Source organism: Peromyscus maniculatus, chromosome 1 (genome assembly GCF_049852395.1).
Source record: "Peromyscus maniculatus bairdii isolate BWxNUB_F1_BW_parent chromosome 1, HU_Pman_BW_mat_3.1, whole genome shotgun sequence".
Classification (NCBI taxonomy): domain Eukaryota; kingdom Metazoa; phylum Chordata; class Mammalia; order Rodentia; family Cricetidae; genus Peromyscus; species Peromyscus maniculatus.
Window position 1 is genome coordinate 154828921 of NC_134852.1, and position 26805 is coordinate 154855725.

General features: G+C 53.0%; 1 protein-coding gene across 6 annotated transcripts in view; it reads left to right on the top strand.

The window, feature by feature from the left end:
- The window catches only part of Shank2 (SH3 and multiple ankyrin repeat domains 2), a 470619-nt gene that overhangs the window by 307689 nt on the left and 136125 nt on the right, over positions 1–26805 (top strand). For all 6 annotated transcript variants that reach the window (XM_076555951.1, XM_076555924.1, XM_076555928.1 and 3 more), the window contains 2 exons: positions 14953–15035; positions 16572–16696. In XM_076555951.1, coding sequence (XP_076412066.1) covers positions 14953–15035; positions 16572–16696 — 208 coding nt within the window. The remainder of the gene's footprint in view (positions 1–14952; positions 15036–16571; positions 16697–26805) is intronic.

Consider the following 26805-nt stretch of genomic DNA (forward strand, 5'->3'; position numbering starts at 1 on the left):
TGAGGCCAGAAGAGGGCATCAGCTCCTCTGGAACTGGAGTTTAGGTGTTTGTGAGCTGTTGTGTGGGTGCTGAGAACAGCTCTTAACGCTGAGCCATCTCTCCAGCCCTAAGCCCGTGTCATCTTAATGATATCTGCAAAAACTCAGTTACCAGGCCAGTCATACACTGCGGTTCTGGGTAGACGTGAGTTTGACACAGTCCATCCTCGGTCATTGGTCATGTGTCTTCCCTGGGAACACAGCCCCCCCCCCCCCCCCCGCCACAGCATCCTTGACTGACAGCCGCCTGTGCCACCCCCCCACTTTCCCAGACCTTTCTCTCTGTGTCCCTTATGGAAGCCCAGTACCATGATCCTGGGGGCCAGGCTGAGCAGTGTGCCGTGACAGAATTCACACTGAGGCCGTGATCGTGGGAGCAGATGCCAGTCAGTGAGGCATCATGGGAGCACAAGGGGCAGAGGGGAGGGAAAGGCCAGCACAGGTCTAAAGGATAATCAGAGGTGGGGACAAAATTCGGAAAACTTAGAGAACAGGGAAGAAATGAAGAAAAGAAACTACTGGAGCCAGGGGCCGGGGGTCAGGGGCCAGGGGTCAGGAGCCAGGGATCAGGGGCTAGGGTAGCCTCATACCTGCGGCCTGCCAGAGAGCTTGCCTACACCTTGAGGGATCAAACAACACACTGAACTGGAAGCAGTGACTAGATGCCAGGGTCAGCAGGGAGGCAACTAGAAGAAGGGGGTGTGGGGGAGGCCTGGAACCTCCTGCACAGACAAGGACCTGAGGCAAACAGCTCTTCCTTTGAGGGCCTGACAAGGGTCTAGGAACACCTGCAGTGTCTGGGGACAGTCACCTTAGTGGACAAGTTGGAATACCCCTAGTCTGAGGTGAAAGTGAGAGTCTCACCAGTGCAGGGGACAGACTGCTGGAGGAGCCCGAGAGAGGCCTCTGATGGGTCAGGCTGTGGGTGACCAGAAACTGTCACTTCTGTGACAACCTTAATAAGGCACATGTCCCACAAACACTGGCCATCCTTAGACAGAGGCCACTCAGGAAGACAGGCTCACTGTCATCTTGTGGGGCCAAGTGTCCAGTCTCTGTGTCATCAGAGGTCTAATAGCAGATAGCCATCCAGAGTTGGTGGCCACCCAGCCCTCAGGATGCTCGGACAGCAAGAGCTAATGGCCATGCTGGGGCAGAGAAGGAAGTTGGTAACCGGCTGGAGAGGCTGAGTCCTGGAGGTTTCTCAGGGCATAGGTACAGGACCCAGATATGACTGAGCAGCCATCAGGTTGGAGGACTGTATGACAGGTTCACATCTGAATGTAGCCGCCAGCTGTCGGGCCCAGGCCCTGCCTCGGCTTCCCCTGTCTACACTGTGGCTAAGGTCCCATCTGTCTCTCACTCTCCGCTAACATTATCTTCCTAAAGATGTCATTACTCTGTTGGCCTTGTCCCAAACCATCTGTATGCAAGCCATTACCCCAGCTTAGCTGGGGTGCCCAGGAATCTGGAATACTCAGGGAACTCACAAAACTCTCTGAGCAACCGAGCCCAGGAAAAGTGGTTGTCCTTAGCTCTCTGCCTTGTGAACAAAATCCATGAAAGACAAGGGACTGTGATCAGACCCTCCTGAAGGGCCGGGCTCAGCCCAGCTTTCCCCCTACCTCCTTGTTCCTGGCCGCAAATATCAGCCCATGTCCACTAGGAAGCATTTGGCTGTAACAAATCTCACTGGCTGAGACTGTGGCCTCAGTGGTGGGTCTGGAAGTAGCCAGGGCCAGTACTTGTTCTGTGGGTCAGTTGCAACTCTCCAGGCTCTTGGCTCTTTACTCATGGTTGCAGAGTGGCAGCTGGCGCTCCGGCTATCACACCTCTATAGCACATTCTTTGCAGGAATGTTGGGGAAGGCTGTGCTACTCCAGTGCCCCAAGTAGTTGAATAATTCCCAGAGATCCTGGTAGATTTGCTCTCTAATCCTCATTGGCTGAAACCATGTCCTGTGCTGTCCATGCTGCAAGGGAGGCTGGGAAAGCAGGCATCTAGCTTTTCCAGAGTCTGTTGTGGGAAGTAAGACAGGGGATGGAATAGAAACTGTACTGGAAGCTGGGTGTGAGGGAGGAATGAGATGAGGCTTGGCCTCATCGCTGAAGGCACCAGCATCACTTGAGGGGCATCAAAAGAGCCTCCTAGGCACGATGACTATTTGAAATGGGTTTTGAGGGATGAATAGGAGTTGAACAGCTTGAATTAGCAAGCAGGAAAAGTGCTCCAGGCAGGAGCCAGAGTGTAGGCTGGGAATACAGCTCAGTGGTAAAGGACTGCCCTGGGTTCAATTCTCAATACCATGGGAGTGTGGGCATAAGAAAGGCTCTCCATTCAAACAGAATCCCAGGGCACCCCTGGTTGAATCTCCCATGCTTGACACCAGCTGTTCGCTTGTTTCTGTGTGGAAGAAGCCCCATCTCTCTTCCGATTTGCCAGCCCATAGGGAGGGGCTGCTGCCTCCTTTGGGGCTTTTCTTTTAGGCTTTGGGCATAATCTGCTGACAGAATATCAGAGTATCCTGTATGCAATCTGGCAGCTCAGCCACTTCCCAGTTGTGCTGCTGGAGTCCACTCTGTCCCCATGGACAGATGACAGCCAGCTCTGTCGTCCTGGGGGAGGGGCTGTGAGCATTCAGGGCCCCCTAGCTGACAGTATCACAGGTCGTAGGATGCTGCCTCCTGCCCCCAGCAGCTGGGCTCCATCTTCGGGTATGTTCTCTTGTGAAAAGGTCTCTGTCTCTACACGCCACTGATCCCCTGATCTGTAGAAGAGTCACTACCTAGCGTGGTGACTCACATCTATACTCAGAAAGCAGAGGCAGGAGTATTGCTGTTAAGTGTGAGGCCACCCTGAGCTATATAGTAAGCCAGATTGGGCTACCTGGTGAGATTCTGCCTCCAATAAAACCAAAAAAGAAAAGGGTTCCTTTCTCTTAGGGAAACTGGAGGTTCAGTCGGTTATGCTGAGAGCACTCGGAGCCCATGAACACAGTCATTATGATAATTGGCGTATTAATTACCACTTGATAATTATTGCTCACGAAGGCCGAGTCCAAGCAGACCTCAACTGTGAGCCAGGCTAGGGGGGCGAGAGGGCACTTCTTTGTGCGAAGGGCTCTCCATCTCAGCCTCCAGACCTTTCCAGGGCAAGTCACGGGTGATCTGGTTTCTCCACACCGCTCCCTGGCATATCAATCCAGACACACCTGCACTGGGCTGTGTCACAGCTTCTGAGGAAAATTAATTCTCCTCTTAGCTTCCGCTGTAGGCAGTGATGCACCACGTAGGTGTGTTATTTGTGTCCATCCTAAATCCTGACAGATTACTGAAGACACATCCTGAGAAAACCCAGCCCAAGGCACTGCGTAATTGTCAATAAAGCTTTATTGGAGCCGAGCAGAGCCCATGCTTCCTTGTGTTGGCAGGGCTGCTTCAGAGTCACACTGGGCAAGGCTTCCCTCAGAGCCGGGGCTGTTGACTCTGGGTCTGGGTAGGAAAAGTGGTCAGCTGCTGATCTGGAATACATATATCTTCAAGTGTGCCCTCTGCCTGGGTGTGGTGGCAGCTCTGGGGACATGAAGGCAGAAAGGTTAGAAGTTCAAGGCCAGTCTCGCCTATACTGTGAGTTTGAGGCCCTGCGTAAAATAAATAGATAAATGAATAGCCTAGACAACCAGAGCCAGGAATGTGGCTTACTTGGTAAAGTGCTGGCCTGACATGCAGGAAGCTCTGAGCTCAATTCCCTGCACCTCAAAAAACAGGTGTGATGATGATGCCTATCATCTTAGCACCCGGGGAAGTGGAGGGAGGGAGAGTCAGGAGTTCAAGGCCAGCCTTGGCTACGTAGTGAGTTTGAAGTGTCAGTTAGAGGAGAGCCTGTTTCTAAAAAGAAGAGAAAGAAGGAGGGCAGTGGAAAGGGTGGGCTCCATCTCAGATGCCTCGAGGACTCCAAACTACTTCTGTAAGCAGCACTTGGTGACAGTCTCCTCTCTGAGCACAGCACCTGGGGGAGGAGCATGATCGTCGCATCCTAAAGGGATTCCATCCGCAGCGGACCCCATGTGCTTCCCGTGGCCCCACCGGACGACAGTGCGGCTGTGGAATTCTTTTCACAGTTCTGTGTTGGGGCACATCCACGGAGCTTGGTATAGCATGGCCGTGCAGGCTTGTGGCCTGTGCCAGGCAGCCTACGTGTGCCACAGGCAGCCCCGTCCCCACGTCGCAAACACACCGCCGTGTTCACACATCAGAGCATGCTTACGGAAGAACACCGCCTGATACGGGAGTGAGCTGCAGCAGGCCCGTGTGGGGCCAGCTGTGACTTGGTGGCTTCAGCCTAGCCTGGTCTTCTCAAGGCATTCAGGGTGGGCAAGCCCATTGGGGCCTCCTCACTAGGATCTGGGGTCCCAACAGACATTCACACATTTTTTTTAAAATTGGCATTTATTTTATTTATTTGTGTATGGGAGTCCACACTCCATGGCATTCGTGTGGGGGTCAGAAGACAACTTGCCGGAACCAGTTCTCTCTTTCCATGTGGGTCCTAGGGATCAAACTCGGGTTGTCAGGCTCAGTAGCAAGTGCCGTTACCTGTTGAGCCGTCCCACTAATCCCAATGATTCACAACTAGGATGTCGCTCTACTCTACCCCACAGACCAGAGTCGGGGGCTAGCCATGTGAGAAGAGCCAATGTCTATTTCCTGGCCTGTTGGTGTGGCCCTTTTGGGCTAGCTTTGAGACAAACAGATGGGGCAGCCTGGTCTGTCATTCTAATTAGCGGATGGAGGGAAAGGCACAAACCTGCCTGTGCTTGCAGCAAAATACCAGGCAGCTGGACTGTCCTGTGGTTATTCTAGAGAACGGTCCACACAGCCTGGAGGCTGGGGTTCCAGAGCAGCCTCGGCCTGGAAGGTCCCCCAGTCTGGAGGCTCGCCAGGCCACAGAATCAGGAGCTGTGGGGAGCAGGGTTTTCAGCGGAGCCCAGACTGAACTCATGCAGGCGTGGTCTGGGAGGGACCCCTGATTCTAAAAATGGAAGTCCCATGTCCCAGCAGAACAGGGCAGGGAGTTGAGCCATGCCTCCTGGCTACACAAAGGTGTCACTCAGGGAACCAGTAGCTGCTGAGACCCTGAGACCAGTGGATGACCATGTGTGGACATTCTACCCAGAGCTGGGTGCTCAGTTCTGGGGGGGCGGGCAGCATCTACCAGGCACACAAGTCACTAAGGGACCTATGCAGTGACAGCAGACTGGCTCCTGAAGACCACAGCAGCTCTGTGCAGAGAGCATGGGCCATGCAAAGGCACTGTGGTTAATGAGTGGGACCCGCCCACGGAAGGGGAGATGGCAGCTAGGCTGGAGTATAGGCAGTGGGGAGAGACCGGGGCCTGATCACAAAGGATCTTAGCCATGGTGGGGACTTTAGATCTTGTTCCCAAAATGGTGAAGCTCTGCAGAGGAGTATTTTAAATGGGAAAAATATATTGTCTGATTTAAGGTGGGGTTTTTTTTTGTATGTGTACATACATACATGCATACAATTAAGAGTGAATTCGGGGGAGATCCCACATCAGGTCTCTGTGGGCCCTAGCAGGGCTTGGAGGGGAATTCTGAGTCCTAGGTGAACATACAAGTTTTTTCTCTGTCTTGGTCTCCAGAACCATGCTGGTTGCAGGGTCATGGGGGGGGAACACCTGCAGGACAGTTCCTGGAGAATGGCACCCAAATGTTTTCTGATTTCCTTGGCACTTAGGCCTTTCTCCTCAGTTGTTAGCTTGAATCAGTTTCTCCCAGAGTTCTGTAAGCCACTCTACACACTTGCCCTTGTGGAGATGCCCAGCTGAGCTCATAGAGGGAGGCCTCAGGCCACAGGGGCAGAATCCCTAGGTTCCTGAAAGCTCTAGAAGGAAGGAAGCTGCTGTCCCTCCCTCATGGGCCCCTGACCCTCACCTTCCCCTTCAGTGGGAACAGCTTGTGTATATCATGCAGGTATGTCCTGCTGCATGCTCCAGGCAGGACACCTAAGACTGTCCTGCTAACACACACATAACGGCAGGGTGCACATGGCAATATCTACATTTGTGCATTACATTTCCAGAGTGCAGCAGGCTCCTTGAGGTGCAGGAGCTTTCTCGCAAGCTCACAGGCTTCCAGGCCCTGCCCTGTGCCTGGTCCCTCTCAAAATAACTTTTCCTCACCAGCCTGGGTATGTTGAGGCTGTGGCCAACACCAACATTGCAAGTGAGGATGGCAAGGCCACCCAGGGAATTCTGCTAAGGACCCTTTGTGGGTTCAGGATACTGGGGCGCATCTCACCTGGGGTCTGGGTCCCCCTGACCCCACTCTGCATGGTTCCCCTCATTTTAGCTGGGAGCAGTGATCACTGTCATCAAAGCAAGGTGGTTCTGGAACCATCTTCTTCTTTTTTTCTTTTTTTTGGTTTTTCGAGACAGGGTTTCTCTGTGTAGTTTTGGTACCTGTCCTGGATCTCACTCTGTAGACCAGGCTGGCCTCGAACTCACAGAGATCCGCCTATCTCTGCCTCCCGAGTGCTGGGATTAAAGGTATGCGCCACTACCGCCCGGCTGGAACCATCTTCTTGAAGTGTGCTTGGCAGGTAGCACATCGGATGGTGCTTAGGCAACACTCGTGGGTGACTTATTGCAAGGTAATGAGACGATTTAATTCGATTCAAGTTCTCTGCTCATGATTGTTTCCATCAGGAAGAAGTTGTATTGCTTATCACGTTAGCAACGAGGAAGGAAATGGTCGTAATAAACACCGGCAGGGCGTTTTCATAATTGCCCATCTGAGAAATGGCTTCTGCAAGCGTGCATCTGAGGAGGGTGTGTGCAGTCTCCACGGGTAGAGGTGACACAGTGGCGCCTCCATTCATCCAGAGAAAGAGTGGCTCCCAGGAGCCAGGAGGAGTGCAGTCCATGTCTGTGTCCATCACTTCCCACAGGTGGCACGGCTCTGATTCCTAGTAGCATCCTTGCTTGACTGGCACTGAAAGCCTAAGTGGCACCCGGCATGAGACTTAGTGGCCCAGAAGCAAGATAGCTTTACCAATCATGCGGCAATAAGCAAGCAGGATGTTAGAGGATGGCATCATATGTGGATAAAGCCAAGAGGACCCCCCTACTTTGGTGGCGAGTGACAAATGATGAGGAACCCCTCCTGTCCACCAGCAGGCTTCCAAGCCTTCCCCTGGACCAGGCTATTCTGCCCCTGCCCACCCGCAGATAGGCCCTCTGTGCCAATCTACAGCCAGCTCTACCTCCATGAGCTGGGCCGACTGCCCATACCGGCAGCAAGAGGGCCTGGCTGGCATCACTGCCGGCTGAGCTGGGACACCTGTTAAGTCCTGGCCTGTGCCCCAGCACCTCCCTACCCCCCACAGAGGAGCTGACAGCATCCTGCATGGCCCCATCCTTCCTGATTGGCAGAGTTCAGAAATTTCTAGGGCATCCACTGTCACCGCTGCTCCCTGGGGACACGTCTTTCTAATAGTGCCCCAGTTCCTGCACAGCCGGCCACCGAGACGCCATCACAGGAGCGGGGGTGGGGTGGTGGGGGGTGATGCCACTCTCAGCCTTCCATTCCCTGTACTGGAAGTGCTTCCGGAAGATGATCAGAGCAGTCCCACCTCCCCATGGCCCACCCCACTACTAGTGAATGTTCCCAGTGTGCCCACGGGCCTTACTCAGCACACCTTTTGGCCACTGGAGTTGTCTAAAATAAGTTTTCCCTTGAACCCGTTCAGCTGAGTCACTGTGGCCACTGCCTGGCGGTGCCCTCACATGCTTCTTAGCAACCAACAGCACTTGAGGATTCTCCTGAGGTGAGAAAAATCTAACTTACAAGTGATTTTCACACCTGAAGGAATGATGTTTACAGATACCAGATTTAACAAGAAATGGAGTTGACCCCAGGTGAGATTCCAGAGACACTTAATCAAACGGCAGGCTGGCTTCCATGTTGCTGCTTAAACCCTGTGGATTTGAGAGGCGCGGAATTTATTTCCCAGCTTGCAAATAGGCTTGAGAGTTGAAGCCAAAGGCTGGGGACAGATGGAGTCCCTACTCATCTGCATGACTGTGGGTACCACCCTGTCACTTGATGGTGGCCTCCCCACCTGCATAGGCTCAGCTGCCTGTAGTCCATCCCCAGCAGGATCTGTGAAGTCCCTTTCTGCGGGCTTCTATCTGCACTGGTGTGGGGCGGCTTCCTGATGTCTGGGTCCCTGTAACACCCGGCTCTTGCATGGGACCTGCCTGGTTTCAGCTTCCACCGTGACCCCTTGTCGAGCCATAGATCTTGATGTGTCCTCTGTCACACCCATGGGCCACTCCCAACACACAAAAGAACATCCATAGCCTCCAGGGAGCAGAATTGGGCCCAGGGAGGGTTGCGTAGGGAAGAGTCGCTGGCTTTCACCCCAGGACTAAGTAGGAATTCCAGCCACTTGTGCGTGTCAACCCCACTGAGGAGAAGAAACAGCTCAACTGCTTATCTATCATCTCTGCCTTCCTGGGTGACACACGGGACCAGCTGGAGCTGTCACAGATTCCAGCATCTTGCTGCCCAGGTGCCATCACTGGCTATGTATGTGCAGGTGGAGCCCAGCATCCCTGGACATCCCTGGGATCCCTGCTCTGCAGCCCCCTCATGCCTCACAGCCACAGGCATCTCTTGGGCACTCTGTGCCTCTGTCTTCTCAATGAGGAGATCGTCAGCACCTCACAGCACCACCTCCTCTGTTGTCAACTGAGCAGTTTTCTGTGACTGCCAAATCCATTTGTCTTCCTAACTCCACCAGACAGACCCAGAGGTCAAAGGCATGGGCAGCCCTGCCCCTACTTCCAGCCCCCCCAAGAGGGGAGGGTTCCCGGACCCCTTCTGGTCCCTCTCGTTTGACTGCAATTCTTTCATGGCTAGTGGCTGCATCCCTCCAGACCCCATTCAGCCTCCGTAGCTTCTCCCCAATGTCTTTGAACCTCCAGCTCCCTCTGCTTCTTTCTGGTAAGGATGCAAATGAGCATTGGTCTCATGGGCTCCTAAACTCAGAATGCCCATCTCTAGAAAGGCCCTGCTTCCAAGGAGCCAGGAAGTCAGGGTGCCCATGTGTCCGTGTGTGTCCGTGTCCGTGTCCGTGTCCGTGTCCGTGTGTGTGTGTCTGTCTGTCTGTCTGTCTGTCTGTCTGTGTCTGTGTGGTGGGGCATGGGGAGTGTGCCATTCAATAACCCCACATCTCCATAAGGTCAGACTGAGCCTAGTCTATTCCCTCCAAGATGCCAAACATTCAGTAGGCTATCCACTGACACTTAGTAGGTGTTCACTACAAATGCCTGAGTTAATATACTAATGTGGCAGCTTCACATGGGGCCCTAGCTACCTCTGGCCTGATGCTCGAATCCCATCACAGCTGATCAAAGCAACTTAATTGACAGGGTTGCTGTCCCTCAAGGACCCCAAGAGAGGCCCAAGTCCACATCCACAACCCCATGTTCAGGATTAATCTGCCCATGGTGGTCCTGTCCCTAAAAGACTGGCTTACAAGCACGTGAGACACCTCTTGTTTAGTCTCCTCAACCAAGGCCTGACTGCCTATGGCTCTGAGTTTGCCCTCCTGTAGGAACAGCTGCATTGAAAGGAGCTATCAAAGCCAGCTGTGGGTACCTGCAGCCTTCCCTGGCCTAGCATGCTGCCCCACATGAGGAAGGCACCCCCCTGGGCCACTCTAAACACTTGGAAGCCGGGTGTGACAGTGAGAAGTGTCAACTTGATGGGGTCTAGGGGCGCTTAGGAGGCTGGCCTCTGGGCATGCCTGTGGAAGTTTCTAGACTGGGTTAACTGAGGGAAGACCCATCTTGAATGTGGGGGGCACCATCCCAAGGGCTGGGGTCCCAGATTAAGTAAAAAGGAGGAAGTAAGCTGAGCACCCGCATTCATCTGTCTCTGCTTCCATACTGTGGGTGCAATGTGACCAGCCGCCTCACGCTCCTGACTCCATGCTTTTCCTGTCACGATGGACGGCACCCTTGAACCGTGCGCCGAGTGAACCCTTCTTCCCTGCTTAAGCTGTTCCTGTCAGGTGTGATGGCACAGCAGCAGGAAAAGTGTGACACCAGGTGTGACGGCTCACATCTGTAACCCCAGCAACTCGGGAGGCTGACATGGGGGATCACCAAGAGTGCAAGGCCAGCCTGGGCTACGAAGTGAAGCCTTGCCTTCAAAAACTGAAAAATAAATAAATGCCTCTGTGGCTTGGCCACTTAGGATCCGACAAGGTGGACACCACAAACCCCTTCAGGCATGCCATGGTGGGTGAGGTCCTTCAGTCCAGTCTGTGCCAGACCTCAGGTCCCCACAGCACTCCACCTGGACTTGGTCAGTTGACACGGGGCGGGGAGGGGGGGGGTCAGGGGGATGGGAGCAAACATGGCTGCCTTCTGCATGGGGTTCCTAGAGGTCAATGTGTTTCCTGTAGAAATGGCTCTTTCATGCTCCATGGCAACCGATGGACCCGGCCCTACCTTTATGTGAACTGGGAAAGGAACCTGGCCCCTCCTCAAGGCTCTGCCATATGTCCACATGGCCATAAATGCATACATGACCACATACATGAACTGTGGGCGGTGTTCTCTGACTACTCTTGCCCCATACCTGCCTGCTGCGGGTAGATGTCGACACAGGAGGGTACATTTGGGGTACTCTGTGCAGAAAACAAATCTGGAGAACATGCTGATGGCTTGTATTTGTGTCCAGTCAACAAACACTGGGATTTTTTTTTAAAGTAGGGAGCTTTGTTTCCTGGAATACCCACAGTGAATGCTTTATACACCTGGTTAGGGATGGGTGAGGGAACAGGGCTCCAGCAGAAGCCTGAGTGGGGTCACCCAGAAGCAGTGTGCAGGATATGGGAGCTTCCGATATGTCCTGGTGAAATGTGGGCAGTGGTCTTTGGGTCGAATCTGGAGGGTAGATACGCTGGGGCAGCCAGGTGGGCAGGGGCTGCCAGGGCCTTAGGCAGCATCAGCTCTGCTTCTGGGAAAGTGCCAGGGGCAGCCAGCGAGACTGAGTCATGCTCACCCAGGATCAGGGTACTGTTCATCAGGAGGAAGGGGCTGCTGAGACAGAGCCCAGGATGGCCCTTCCCTCTGCACTCATCCCCAGCATCTCCCACCCAGCTCCCCTCTGCCACGTGTTGCACCCCTGCCTCGGGTTCTGCCAGCCCCTGAGCATTTGGGGGGGGGTCTGCAACAACAGCTCACTGTCTCTCGGGAGACTGAGCCCCTGGGGAGAGAAGGGAGCATTTGCTCCTGGGTCATAGAAAAAGAGGGTGGGTACATGCAAACTTGAGGCAGGATCCCCAGCACTGGCTCTGCCCACAGCCGTGTGTCTGTCGGTAGAAACTCACTGTCCGCTTCTAAGTCTTAACCCGCTCTCTTCAGGTGGTGGATGTCTGGATTTAGGGTTTAGGCCCAAGGTCTGTTGGTGGGTAAGGGTGTTGGGCTTAGCTCCTGAGAAACATCACAGAGAGAAGGAACTGGAAGCCATCTTCCAAGAATGGGAGGCTGAGGGGAGGACACACAGGGCTGCCACAGCAGGAAGCAGCTGGGAAGGTCTTAAAAGATCAGAATCTGGGAGAAGGCTGTGGCCTGGGCTTGCAGAAGAAGGTCAGTAATACTGCTGATGCCTCTAACCGTGGCCTTTAAAACTGAAAACAATCCCTGTGTGTTACAGCTGACCGCCCACCAGGGGCCGCCCTGAGAGTGCAGGGTCTCAGGGGCTATGCAGCACCCTCCTTCTGCCCCCCTCCATGATCGTACCGTGGTTGTGATTCTCATTCTGTAGAGCAAGATCTGAGGCTTAAAAGGTCAGGGTGACCTTGGGCTCAGCGTCACACTTTGCTTTGAACCAGGCTCAGTGGCACCCCTGCCCCCACAAGCAGTCAGGAAGAGACAGCCAGTGTCCAGTCAGTACCGTTGGCCTGAGGAGGACCCTGTGACTGTGGTGTGTGGAAGTGTCTGGGTGCACTCAGGTTCTGCTGGCTGATGGAATGTGTTCTGGGAGCCCACCATGGCTTCTGCCCTGAGCCAGGCCAAAGCCAGTGCTGTTGGTCACCTGTGTTCAGGGATATGTGCAGATATTGTGTCTGAGAGCCTCAAGTCAGGGCACCCAGCACCCAGATGCTAAAGCACCTGGAGAGAAGGGGGTTGTGCTGGACAGCAAAGTCTCAGAGGGACCCCTGTGACTAAGAAGGTTCCTAAGGGGGCCACAGGGTTTCTACTGTCTGGCCACCGAGGGAGCCCCAGAGCCAAGCAGGTGGCTTCCCTTTGGAAAGTTGGAGGAGAAAGGGTATATAGTCAAAAAGGGTCTCCAGTAAGAGACCTGCGTCTATATTCCAGGTACTGAGGGCAGGCACAAAACTGTGGAAATGGAAGGGTCTAGCACAAGCTCGCTTTGCCTGTGTCTTGTAAGGTCCCTGAATCCGCAGCAACAAGTCCCGCCCCACCCCAGCTCTCCTCCCAACCAGTCAGGGGATGGCAGGAACTGGCTAGCAGCCAGGCCCTCTCCAGTTACTGACCATACTTGAAAGGGGTTCCCTGGGGCCTTGTCACTAACCCACACTATCATGGGTACTGCGGCATCCAACCACAGCAGCCCCAAGTGATTGTGGGCTGTCCTCACAGCCTGTTGATAGGGGAAGCAGAGGACCAAAGGGCCTGTTGCTTCCTGCAGGCCAGCCCATGACTTGCCCGCCCATGGGCTCTCATCACCCTGGTGGGACCTGATGGTGCGGGGGCCTCTGAGAACTGAGTAAAAGGAGTCTCACACACCTGTGCCCAGGATCCAGCAGGCTGGCGGGATGTCTCAGCAGACAGAACGAGGTTTGGGGTTAGCTTCTCAGCCACCTTCTCAGCCATCTGTAACTAGTCATCCCACCTAGACCATTGTGTCACCATCCAGCTTGAGTCACAGCCCTTGTTGCCTTCCCCATAGCCAATGCCCAGAACACAGAGCGCCCCCCACCCTGGGGCATTACTCAGCATGACCCTGTCATGGGTAACTCCTGCGTCCCCAACATCATCGGTCTCACCTGCCCGATGGGAACCTTGAAAAGCCACTGACTGCTCTCTCCTTACCTGCTACCCAGTGTGTCTAACTGGGCACATGTTCTAACCACTGGCCTCATGTACCCAAGGCAGCTTTAATAGGGCCAACCCAAAATTACAAACTTACTCAAACGTTGTAAAGGTTCTTTTGCCGTATATTTTTTTCCTTGCAGCTTTACTGCGTGGTTCTTACTTTGTAACTGGAAATGTCAACATAGTGTCACGATGACAAAAGGTTGGACTGGCCTGCTAGGCCGGTTAGAAGGGGCTGCCCTGCTCCTCCAGCGCCAGGGTGCCCCTGTCCTAGTTGGCTGCTATCTGCAGGCCAGACTCTGGGTTCTGTGCTTTCTGTAGACCGCAAGCCAGAGAACTGACAGTCGCCGCGGTGGGACTCAGAGCCCAGCCTTGCTCGTCACCCCCTCCCTCATCTGTGCCTCGGGGCTCTGCCACTCCTTCTCTTGGGGTTTCTGGCCACCACATCCTATGTCCTCACACCTCCCACTGGGGCTCTGGGGAAGAAAGCCCTCTCCCTCCTTCTCCAGGTCCCAACCCCCAGACTTCCTGCCTTCTGACTTACTTCCGGGGGGCGGGGGCAATGGCTGAGTCTGAGATGCAGACAGCCCTGTCTCCTGCCCTTCAGCGGCCACCAAAAAGGCCAGTGAGGGCCACAGTTGGTGGCTCTCGAGCCATTAGGCAGCATCTTCCTGTCCTGTGTGCCCTGCATGCACCTCTAGGTGGACGGAGTTCTATTAGTGCTGGTGATAGGCGGCTTTGGCCGGAACAGCAAAGTTGGGGCTTTTTAGTCTGTTTCCTTTAAAATTGGAAATGCTATACAAAGAGGTGAGCCCTGTGGTTTTCGGTCCTTGCAGTGGGGACACGGCTGGCCTTTCTGTCCTCAGCAAGGCATCTTCCTCAGGAGGGAGCTGCTGCCCTTCTTGGCTCTGATGGGACTGAAATGGCCTGAGCCCCTCACTCTCTCACCCCTCAGCCTTGGCCTCTTTGCCCCGGAGAGACACAGAGCTGGCGGCTCCCCCTCCCGCCGGCCACCAGCCCAGCCTGCAGATCCTCTGCGCGCGGGATGACGCCCAGGCAGCCGTGCCGGTCGCACTGTGGGCTCATCAGATGACTGTGGGGGCTCCTGCTGCACACCACATTCCCTAGGACGGGGGAGAGGGAGGGAGGGGGCGCTGGCTGCAAAGCACAGGTCTCTGCGTCCCCGGTGCCTGCTGCTGGCTCGTGCACAGAACAAGCGGAGAGAACCTGATATCCTCTTTAAGCCCCTTCAAGAAATAGCAAAGCAAAGCAGCTCTCTTGGTTATTCCTCCGGCTGATTTCCTTTGCTTCCCTGGAAGATGCGTCTGGCCGAGACAGGCCTGGGGACCTCCTTCACCACGCTGCTGCCTCTGCCGCCGCCACCACCACCCGGGCCACTTACTTTCTTTGCTCTGGGCGGTGGTGTCCTGGCCAGCCCCCAGGTTCCTTGAGCTGGGCCCCCTGCTCCCCAGCGGCCTGGGCAGCCCCTCCAGCATCCATGACTCCTTCCCCCGGCTGGCTCCCGCGCCCGCCGCCCCCCTCCACATCCCACTGTGCCCCGCTCGCCCATCCTGCTACCCCCCCACCCCCAGCTCCTCCTGCACCGAGCTGCTGCCCAGGCTCCTCCATGCTGCCTGGATCCGAGCTGGGTGATTAATTGGCTGTGATGATGAGCGTCCCCGGCGGTGGAGCAGCCACCGTGATGATGACCGGTTACAATAATGGTCGCTATCCCCGGAATTCTCTCTACAGTGACTGCATTATTGAGGATAAGACGGTGGTCCTGCAGAAGAAGGATAACGAAGGCTTTGGATTTGTGCTCCGAGGGGCAAAAGGTAAGCGTTCCGGGATCCCTTCCTGTGGTGTGTGTGTGTGTGTGTGTGTGTGTGTGTGTGTGTGTGTGTGTGTGTGTGTGTTGTGCACACATGCTTGTATGGAGAACCTTCCCCAGCTTGGAAATAAGCATGAAACAAGCATTTTCCTGGGGGCACTTGGTTGCTAGACAACGATGCTCTTTAACATTCTGCCTTCCTCAGAAAACATCTAGGCTTCCTGCAGGCATGTTTTTAATTTTCCATCTACAGTACTGCTCCAAATGAGCTGCTCTCTCTCTCTCCTTCCCTCCCCCCACCTCTTTCTCTCAGTCCTGGGGAGACCCTGCAGCTTGGGCTTCAGTTCAGTCACAGTGTTGTTGCCGGCTCTCAGAGCTCCTGGTCTCAGATACCCAGAATGGCCCAGCCCAAGTTTGAGGTACCCAGAAGCTGGCCTGTGCTGAGAACGGGTTTCAGCTCCAAGGGTGGCAGGTGTCCAGATACTCACCTCTAAGGTGACTTTGCAAAGGCAAGGAGAAAAACAGGTCCCCTCTGCCATAGACTAAGCTGGCAGTGCACACACACCCTGTGGCCTGGGAATGGGAAGCTCTGGGACACAGCCCAAAGCAGTGCCCCATGCTCGCCCCTAGCGTGGGGCTTCCCTTCCCAACTACAGCAAAAAATGGCATCAGCCCTCTCAAAAAGAGGCATCTGCCTGAGGCAGGTGGGGGTCAGCCATGTGGCAGTTGTACCTGTGCGGGAGGCCTCCTTCCCTGGCTAGCCTGCCCACCTGTCATAGGCTCTGGCCGCCCACGGCAATCCATCCAAAAAGAGAAGAGCAGAGCCTTCTCCACCCCCAGGGTGCAAGTCCATGCCTGTGTGATGTGCCTTCCCCTCCCCCAACCCGGGCATCACACCTTCCCACCCGTCCACCCCCGGCCTCTCAGGAGGACCAAGAAAGTCCCTCAGCAGCCCCGTGGGCCCCAGAAGCCCAGCCTTGTTCTGCCGAGAGGCGTGCTGGTCATGTGATGGTCACAGAAAGCCAGGTCCCCCCTGGAGAGACTTCAGAGCAGATTCCAAGTCAGCAGCCACCCACTGGGTCAACATTGTGCTCTGTCCTGTTCCAAGTTGAATCCCCTGGGTTGCGAGTCTGTCTAGCTGTGAAATTGGCAGGTGGTTTCAGTATGGTCTTTCCCTAGCTCTGTGTGGTAGAGGAAGGAACTTTTCCATTTTTAGAACTGAAAATGTTTAGTCATTGATACTTTTAAAGAAAATGACAGGCGTGTAGACATGTACCGCAGAGTACTTTATTCCATGGTTTCAGCAGAGAGGCCAAGAGGCATGATGAAGTACTGGCATACACCTGGCTCTGTGGCTTCCATAAGTGCTGGTGTGCCTGTGAGTAATGGGCCCCTCTCTGGGGAGAGCTAGACCAGGACCACTGCTTCTCAATGGGGAATGCAGTGACTGTCTTCCTCCCAGGGTCCCATGCGCAGGTAGGATGACCAACTTGGAAAACATCCTCCAGACTCACAACACAGTATTTCTTTGTCTTCCTAGCTGACACCCCCATTGAGGAGTTCACACCTACACCGGCATTCCCAGCCCTGCAGTACCTGGAGTCCGTGGATGAAGGTGGGGTGGCATGGCAAGCCGGACTAAGGACCGGGGACTTCTTGATTGAGGTAGGGCACAGGTGTTTAATATCATGCTGCTTGGGGAGAGCGCCGACTCTCACGTGGGAGAGGGTTGTGGTTCTGAACACAACCACTAGGATGGTGGATGACTTGGGCCATGTGGCTTGTAGTCTCTGAGTGTCCTCACCCGCTGTGAATGCTGTTTCCTCTGTCCCGGATGTTGGAGACTCTTCATAGTTCTTTGGGGGGATAAAGCATACATGAAACTTGGCCACTGTTCTTCAAGAGGAAGATGGAGATATTTTCATGATGCTGAGGTCACGCACAAATCTGTGTTAGCTGTGACTCTATAAATAGGAGGAGAGTCCTTGCCCACTCCTGTGTCCTAAGGGCAAGTCACCAAGCCTTTGTGTGGTATTGGCTAGCATGAGGTGTGTTGTGGGTAGCTAAGAGTTGGTTGGTTGTGTTCTTTGGATGATTGATGGTCTTTAAGAACCACAAAGCATGGGGCAAGAGGCGAGGGAAGGGAAGGGGCTGGAGTGGGCAGGGAGGACTCTGCGATGTCCAGAGTTTTGAAAACTGACTTTGGTTCATACCCAGAAGCAGGATGACGTCTGATCATTTGAGGAACTTCCTCGTGTGCTAGCATTGGTGCCTGTGAGTTTCACCTGCAGTTGTATGTGCCAGTGAGATAGTTGAATCCCGGTGCTTCAGGGCATCCTGCCTGTTTGCGGGTGTAGGTGTTGCTTTTGATCTTGCTGTGCGAGCGAACTTGTTACTCTTTGGAAGCAGGGTGAATGAAAGAACATGCAGTAGGTTGGAAAGAGCATTTTTAGTGATCTGATGGACCCAAACGGGCCTCATCAGGACTTTTCCTTTCCCCGTGTTCATGCTGAGTCTTGCCTCAAGTGTGTCAGAACTCACACGAGGGTGGAGATAATGAACAGGAGCACCTCACCAGCCAATGATGTCTCCACCTCCTGGGCGACCTCAATGCACATCCGTGCTATGAAAGAGGAAACCCTCGCCTGTCCCAGGTGACATGGCCCTTGAAGGCTTTACTCTGTGTTCCACTTCAGCTGCCTGTGGTTGTTTCTATCTGTGGCATTGTTCCTATCTCTCTGGAGTTTGTCCGCACTGGTAAGGGGGTGACAGGAATGGAGAGAGAGGAGAACGTAACTGTTAGGGTGGGAGGCAGGTAAAGAGTCATGTGTGGTTCTCATACCATTATTGAAAGGCACTTTAAACTAGTCTTGACCTCTCAGAGCCTGGTTTGAGTGAGGCCCGAGCTGATCCAGGTCCCCGTGTGTTGGAGCAGTTGGAATCTCCTCCAGAATGGAGAAGCTGGAGCTGGCTGCAACTCCTTGAGTTCATGGGGTTTGTAACCCTCCTGGAAATGCAGACTAGGTTGAATCATCTTCTGTAGGATGCGGTTGTGACGCAAACCCTCTTCCTGTGTGTGAGAGACACTAGAGACAGAGGGGGCGTGGCCTGGGTTGGGGCTCTGAGTGCTGTGTGGGTGGCCCTGTGATGGCAGAGAGGGGGCTCCAGGAGATTGAGATGGGTTTAAATAATAAATGAGGGCTGCAGATGTCCGCGTACCCCCTGATGTTCAGTTCATTTGACTGTTTCCATGATAAACTAGTCAATAAAAGAAGCCTGGGCCTCTGAGGTGGGAGTGCCTGGGGCAGCACTTTTTTCTGGGGATGCCCTGAATACCACCCCCACAATTTTCTGTCCGCATAGCACTTGCTTTGACTTTTTAAAAACCTCTGATAAGCAAATCGCTTTGCCTTTTGGGAACAGGCATTTTGTTCTGGTGGCTTCTTAGTCCCAGGATTTTAGGTTTGTCTGGCTTAGCCCCCAAGGCCTGGTAGGTCTGTGTGTGGGTCTGTGATTTTGTGCATGGCCTATGGAAGGACTTAGCATGTCATGGTCTCACAAGGCTGCTTATCAGAATCAGGCACTGATGACAGGGCTGTGGGGTGCAGAGGGATGGGGAACAGCCTCCCCCTCTTCTACTTCCCAGGCTGCCTGAGGCGGAACTCAGAATTTCTTGTCAGGTGCCTGGATTTAAGTCTACCCCTCCCCCATGTGTTGTTTCCTTGGCTGCTGGCTTTTGCCACTGGGATATTAAAATCATTTATAAGCCCTTACACAGGCGTGTGCTTCCCAGGGGACAGCTTCTCTGTATTTTCAGTGGATGGCTTTCCATCTTGGAGGGATTGTTTTTAAAAAGCTTTATATGTTCCCTTATGAGTCTGTGTGGGGTGAAGCTGTTCCCGCGAGCACCCTATGAAGCCTGGGGTGTCTGTGGGCAAAGCTACCCTAAATACCAGTGTGTGGCCCTCATCCACTGCGTTCCCCTTGGCCAGTCTTCTCTGGGCTGCCTGAGAGAGTCTGCAGAGTATGTCAGACTTCGTGCTTTCTCTCTAAAGTTTCATGCTGTGGTTTGAACCGCAGGACTGGGGGCAGGGCGGGGGCACTTTTGAAGTGAGGGCTGACTTTTAACATCTCAAGTATCCACAGAACTCCACCACTCTTTCTCCAGCTCAGTCAGATTGCCCGGACATTGTCATCGTGCCTGGGGCCGAAGCCCACAATGAAGGACTTCCTGTTGCACAGGATTTTCTCTGGTCTCTACCTTATAGAATTTCTTTCTCTCCTGATAAACTGTTAGGGAGAGGGTTGTTTTGTTTTGTTTTACTGTTGTTTTGATAACTACACTTCTCCCCCAAAACAATCATAAGGTTGGAGTATAGCCCTGTCAACCTTTTTAAATCTTTTAATATTTATACACACACACACACACACACGCACGCACGCACGCACGCACGCACGCACGCACGCACTCACTCACTCACTCACTCACTCACTCACTCACTCACCATAGTGTGCATGTGGAGGTTAGAACTTACAGGGTTCAGTTGTCTCCTCCCACCATGTAGGCTCCAGAGATCAACTCAGGTTCTCAGATTTGGTAACAACGGCTCTACTTGCTGAGCCTTCTTCCCAGCCCCATCAATAAGCTGTCTTGAAGTCAGGGATGGAAAAACAGAAGACCCCCCCAGGGTCAACAGGAGAACGTAGCTCTCTTAAAGAGATCAGCTCAGCTCAGAGTGAGAGTGTGTGTGAGCTCCATGCTTGAGGAGTGACTGTATGCCCACACACTCATCCATCACTGGACACAGGGGTGTGGCCACAGGACCCCAGTGGACCAAGGTTGGAAGATACTCTGGCTTCTTGTAGAAAGTGGTCCAGGGCTGATGGAGAACTCACTCAGCTCTTCTGGGATGTGAGAACAGCTCTCCATGCTTACACTACGCAGTAAAGGCTTTGTCATGGCTGTTAGACTTAATCACTTAGGAAATCATGACAAGGAGAAACATCTGGACGTGCTTAGGATAAGCAGTGGCTTTGTTTTTGTTTTTAAGCCTTTTCCGTCCATGATGGTAGAGTTTGTGGAAACAGAGCCCTGTGCTAGAGCACCTATGGCGGTGTCTCCAAGTGTTCCTCCTTAAGAGTCATGACAGCCAGCCTAGTGACAATGGCCAGGAAGGTATTCAGAGGACATGGAGTGGCTGGGAAAATGCTCTTTCTGTGCAGGTTGGGTGAGAGGTTGGAAACTCCAACAGCCAAGAAAGCTGTGGAAAGATGTGCCTGGCTGGTCCAAGGATGAGCGGGAGAGGAGAAACGGGCTGTCACTGTGGTGTCCTGCAGGCTGGCAGGCTCATCATCCTCTGAGATTTGGCTGGCATTGCAGTCACCAAAAATGCCTGTTTATGACACAAGGCCTGGTCCCAGCCCCAGCCTGCCAGGCCAGAACCACAAGTGGGAGTTTGGGCACAGCGCATTTTCAATGCTGTGCAAGGGGCCAGGGAGATGGGGCCATCAGGAGAGTGCTGGGCAAACATATGGACCTGAGTTCAGATCCCCAATACCTATGTAAAAAATGGGGTGCAGAGGCATGCATCTAATCCCAGCACTGGGGAGTTGGAGACAGTAGAGTCCCAGGGCTCACTGGCCAGTCGGTCTAGACTAATCAGAAAGCTCCAGGCTCAATGAAAGACTGTCTGGAAAAACAATGTGGAAAATACCAGAGAAATACATTCAGCATCAACCTCTGACCTCTACACGCATGCTCATACACATGTCCACACACATGAGATAGAAAGCTGTAGCCATGCCACGATAGCAGATGAGACAGTGGCCCTCTAGCTTAGGCAGAGTGGGTGCTTGAGGCTCTTACCTTGGCTTGCTTGCAAATCTCCTTTGCACATGCAGAAGCCGAAGTGTCCTTAGGGCCAACGTGGCGTTTTCCCCATAGGCTCCATACTTGAAAACAAGTTTTATTTCTTGATCTGAAATACCCCATGTCTTATAAGTAGCCCTTAAGCCAACTAACTTATCAGAAAAAAAACCACAGCAAACCAACAGTGTCTGCCACAAGTGCCAACCAAGGCCCATGTCCAGTCTGTCATGCCTGCCCTGCTCTAGTGTGTACAGAATTTTTAAGATGGGCTCTACAGTCATTGTTGTGTTGTAGATGAGGAAAGTAAGGTGTGGAGAACTTGGGTAACTTCCCACGGTCACAGTTTGACTCTGTGAGCCTCTCCCCTCTGCCCAGGCTGCCTGACTAGGTGCCCTTCACTTCCTAGCACTGAGACCCACACACTCGGCTTCCGCCTGTGCATAGGGCAGGAAGCAAGGCAAAGAGCGTTCACCTGTTTTGTTTTGTTTTGTTTTTTCAAATAGCAACCGCTTTTTAGAACCATCATACCTGTTGCTAGTGACGACACATCCGTATTGTTAGAGCAAAGCACAGAGCGCTGGGAATTCTGGGGAGGTCAACGTGACAGCCGTTACAGGAAGCAGAGAACCGAGCGGGTCATTTCACATCTAGGATTCCATCCTTGGGGAATTGTGTCGAAAGCAAGCAGCAATCACAGCATGCAAATGAAATAATAAGAGACTGGGAGGGAGGGACAGTCAACATCTGCTGTGGCTTCATGAGGGAGCCTTTCACAAATCCCTACAAGGAGTCCTCCATGCCCATGGACTATAGGGCAGCTCTTTTTAGTGAACAAGACAGAGTCAAAGTCATCTGCACAATCCCATCTACAGGCAGGTGGACAGCAGCCCTTGTCCTCCACCCCCCCACCCCCCCACCCCCCGTGATAGAATAACACCCTCCACTTGCTTCAGACTTTTCTATTTCTCAGCTTTTCTGCAGTATTCGTGTGTGTGTGTGTGTGTGTGTGTGTGTGTGTGTGTGTGTGTGTGTGTGTGTCCATTCATTTTGCAAATGGAACATTCCTTCGAAGAAGGTTATGGAGCACTGTGGAGTGGTGTCCTGGCCTCCTGGGCCAAGGTGGCATGCATCCAGGAGAGGGTTTTCTGGTGTTAGTAATTGTCCCCGGGGCCTTCCCTCACCAGCCAGGCAGCCGGTACTGGGCTGTGAAGGCTCCTATGGTTTTTGTGATTGTTTTCTTAGCCCTGAAGTGGCCGATCTCGTTTTTGTGTTAATTTCCCTAAATAGGTTTTCCCTTGCAATTAAAGCAGGCGGCAATATCCTTCATCCTCGAACAGCCACGCTGCAGATCGCTAATTACCTTTTCCTCATATTAAACACTTGCACTGGAGATGCCTGGAACCGTTTTTTTATAATCTCGGTTTGTATTGAAGCGAAAACGTGAAGAGGGATGTCCCGGTGTTCTCCTTGGAGACTGTTTGAGTATGCCGTAAAAGCTTTCTTAGTCAGGTCCTTAAAGACAAGACCCATCTCACACACGTCCACCCAGGCCATTGCTTCCAACCCAGCTAGAGTTATGGCAGCTACTGCTCCCTCCAAGGCTTCATCCCCCTGCCTTAGACCTCAGCAAGGCTTGCGGGAAAGGCAGCCAAGACCAATCTGTCCTAGTCATCCATTGGGAGAATTATTCATAAACATGTGAGGGGGTTCTGCCTCAGTGGAAACAGGGGTAATACTGAGAACTAAGTCACCCGAGATAAACTGTGTTACCCTGAGCTCTCCAAGGAAGACTGGGGGTCAGAAGTGCTGGGCACAAAGCTAACATTTGTCAGTATCAGCTGGTGAATGTCTTGTCCTTCTGCCTCATTAACATTTTTGACTCAGAACAGAAGACTGGAAAACATTTGCCAAACAAATAATAATACTATAATGATGGCGGGTGATTACACATTGGCAATGTAATGGCAATGATTGGCAATGACCCCTTCAGACGGGCACCATTGTACAATGGTAAATATAACATCAAGTGCTGAACACACAAGCCAGGCTAGATGCTGTTCAATATAAGATCCTGTTATAGCCATCCCAAGCCCCTGATAGGCAAACATGGCTTAGGCCTCTGCGCCCTGAGCCCTCACCACCCCGCAAAGTCTCGCCCTGGCATGGGCCTGACTTTCAGGTAATCTTGGGAGTTTCCATTTGCCGGTGTACTCTAATCTCTAGGGTTGAGGCAGAGCCTTTCTGTGGCTTCCCCCAGTGCCAGATTCGCTCTGGTCCAGACAGCAGCCTCACTTCTCAATTCACACCTCTCTCTATATATCTTGTCTTTTAGGGTATCACCAGAGACAATCATATGCCCACTGGTGACCCCAATGGCCAGTGTAGGAATCCTAGCCTCTCTGCCTCCTCCCAGACCTTTATATCTTACTCCAGTAGTGCCCGGGGGTATTCAGTTCATTGAGATGGGCAAGGCACCAGCAGATGCTAGCAGGAGCTGGGGCTGAATTCCTGGCCTGGTGCTGTGTTTGTGTTTGGGATGTCACCTTTGGTTCACATCAGAGACGGGCAGTGGCGTCTGAGTCTCTCTCTTTAAGTGTGGAACGTTTCTGTTCCCACAGAGCTGTAACTTCTGACCAAGTCCTTGAGGTCTGCTTTCAGGGGATCACAGCATTAGAAATCTTTGCCATTCTAGGACCACAGCCACTAGAGTGAGATCCCCAAGGCTGTTGACACTGGGGTTTGACTCTTGAGGCTTTAGAATAGATGTTCCTCTGAGGGGAGCCCTTGGGCATCTGGGAATCCAGATTCTTTCTCTCCATACACCCTGGACCATACACCCTGGAAAACTGATAGCTTCACCTTCCATAGTGACTGAGAACAGGTGGTTTGGACTCAAAAGCAGCAAAGAGATCCTGTGGAAAAGGCAGATGCAGGCTGCTTCACTGTAGCAGGTCTGAAGGCTTGACTCTTTCATTGTGAGGTTCTAATTTGAAGCATCAGTGATTTCAATTTCAAGCTAAAAAAAGATCCCGAATCACTTCAGGGGACCATGGCTGCTGTGCTCAGACTCTATGGGATTGGCAGATGGCAGTGCACTGAGTTGGAGAGAGACAGAGAGGAGCCATGGTCAAGGGCACAGGTTGTGCAGCCAACCCAGGTTTGAGTTCAGGCTCTGCCCACTCTTAGTTGTGTGAAGTTGGGCACATCACTCACCTTAGGGGCTTTCAGTTTCTTACCTGTAAATAAAGACACATCCGAAGCTTGGGGCACAGCTCCTGACATCGTGGACGCTCAGCAAATGTTGGGAAAAATGACATCTGGAGCTCAATTCATTGATTCATTTCTGTAGCTGATAAATGGGTACCGCAGGAGGCACTGGGCTAGAGGAAAGACGGGAATTAGCTGCAGCTTCTTGGGAGCTCACAGTCTAGAGGGGGAACAAAAAGAGAATACATGCCAGGGCAAAGAACTTTGAAAGAGATGGTGTTGCTTTGGCGTAGAGGAAGGGTCTCCATAACAGTGTGGAGGGGGAGGGCCTGAGCAAAAACTTAGAGGGCCAGTCACGTTCAGGGTGAATGTGGGACGTGGACGGCTTTGGTGGTGCTGACAATGGCTGAGGCTGGGGCGTGGAGAGCTTAGAGGGTCCTGGTTGAGCAGGTACAGCTGTGTGGTGCTGAGCAGTGTCAGGGAGTGCGGGAAGGAGGGCCAGGCAGGCAGCAACAAACCGCTTGAAAGCAGAAGCTCTGTCTGTGGTGGTTCCGGAACACGCTTTTCTCTGTCCGTGGTGCTGAAACAGGATCCTTGTATTTCAGCGACTCTCAGCCCTCCTTACCCACCCTGAGTCCTTGGCCTGTCCAGGCATGGGAGCTCATTACTTTGAGACAAGGCCCATCTGCTTGGTAGAGAATTCTCTTCCGTGAGGATGGGTAGAGGATCGGTGTGGCAGAGCATCTGTGGCGTCCTGTGCTTTGTTCCCGCCTTCGCCTTGTTGCTAAGGTCTCAGCTCACGTGCCAAACTCCCAAACATGCCTTCCCAGGACCATCTGGCTGCCCCTGACTCTCACGCTCATGCGGCATGCTTCCGTCACTGTCAGAATCATCTCCGGTGTTGGGTGGTTGACTTACATCCATTTCCCTTGTACAGTGTTGCTCCCTGTGGGTCAGACAGGCCGCCAGCACGGCACCTGTCACAAAGCAGAGATCTTAAAATGTGAATCTGGTGGTGGTCAGCCCTGAGAATCTTTCACTACCATCTTTCAGATCATAAAACTGAGCCTCAGGAAAACTGCCTGCCTGGGGTCTCACAGGAGGTTTGAGTCTTGGCAGTCTGCAAAGCATGGCTCTCTTTTTGTGTCTGGTCAGTACCCTGGCTAAGTCCTGAGTCATGGGGTTGCATCTTATTTCCATCCATCTCTGTCTAAGGCTATCTCTACCCTGCCCAGACTACAAAAGATGAGGTCCTAAAGAGGCAGATGAATATCCAGATTGGAAGTTTGAGGCACAGGGTCCTCTGATGCACCCATTGACCAACCCCAGAAGAAGAACACAGGGTCCTTTCTGCCATCCATCCATCCTACCCAGCTGCCCGTCTCCCAGAGTGCCTGCAGGCATCTTGTTAGCATTGATTTGTTTCTGTCTGTGGTGCCCTTTTGTGCTAGGGAGTTTTATGATCCAAGTGGTTAGGTTGGTAAATGAACTGAAGGAAGGGTGTGGGTTAAATGCCCTGTAGGACTATAATTGATGGGGCTCATCGGCCCTGGGAGTTAGTGTGTGCACATATCAACACTAGTAGAATTGAGATGAGAAGGAAGGAGAGATGGGGTGTGGAAAGCCACTGTGTGGGGCTGTGGGATTCTGATAATGGCCTCTGCAATTTAGTTCCCCCGATCAGCCATTCACTATCAAAATCACTACTTTCCTCCAACCAGACTGCCCTGGGTGTGGGGGGCAGGGCAAGGTGAGAGAGAGTGGGAACATAGGAAACTCCATCTGTACAATGAGGGCACACAGGGCAAAAAGAGCTATTACTATTATAGGTTGTTGTTGTTTTCCATGGGAAGGGCAAGCATTGCCTATCCAGGCCAGGCACATACATCTGTCAGGGAGTTTCCCAATGTGACAAACCATGGGGTGTGATCTCTCTCATAAACTATGGGCATCACATGAGCAGAGCCCAACTCATTCTGACTGCCCTGTGCTATGTCCTAGGCATGGGGGATGGGGTCAAAGCTGAAGAAAAAGGTAATTGGTCTTTGAGATGACCAGAAGTCCATGCTACAGGCAGCCAGGACTAAGCTGATTCCTAGGCCTGGGCATGACAGTTCTGGGCAGGCCAGTGTCTGGTAGATGCCTGGCTCCCAACACAGTAACTCTGGTTTCTGGTATTCCTAGACAGACATTCCTCCCCAGCACCATTCTGGTAATTTCTGGTATGGTCCTCATCACAGCTGATCCATGCATTGCTAACTCATTGAACCCTCCCCAAACTGCAGTCTCCAGTTCCCAAAGAAACTGGAGTATAATGGGGTTGAGAAAGCAGTCTCTGGGTCACAGAGCTTCGGAGTGGCAGAGCTGGGATTCTCAGCTGACCTGGTCCCTTTACCAGGCTCTAGCCATTGCACATTCCAGTCCCTCTGCCATTGTGGTGAGACCTTAGTCCCATTATTGTTGTCATTCCCTGTCTCCTGGGGGACTCTTGCTAGTTCCTCACCTGCTCCTACAGTCTGTGCTGCATCTGCAGCTCCAGGGAGAAATGCCCTGTCCTAAAAGCTGACCCTTGCCTTAGCCCACAGGACCCTAAGGGTCCAGCCTCAGAAGGATTAGCCTCTCACTCTTCTTCACCTACCTTGGCTTGATCCCTTGCCTTTTTTGCTAGTCCAGTAATATAACTCTGCCTCTAGTTTTT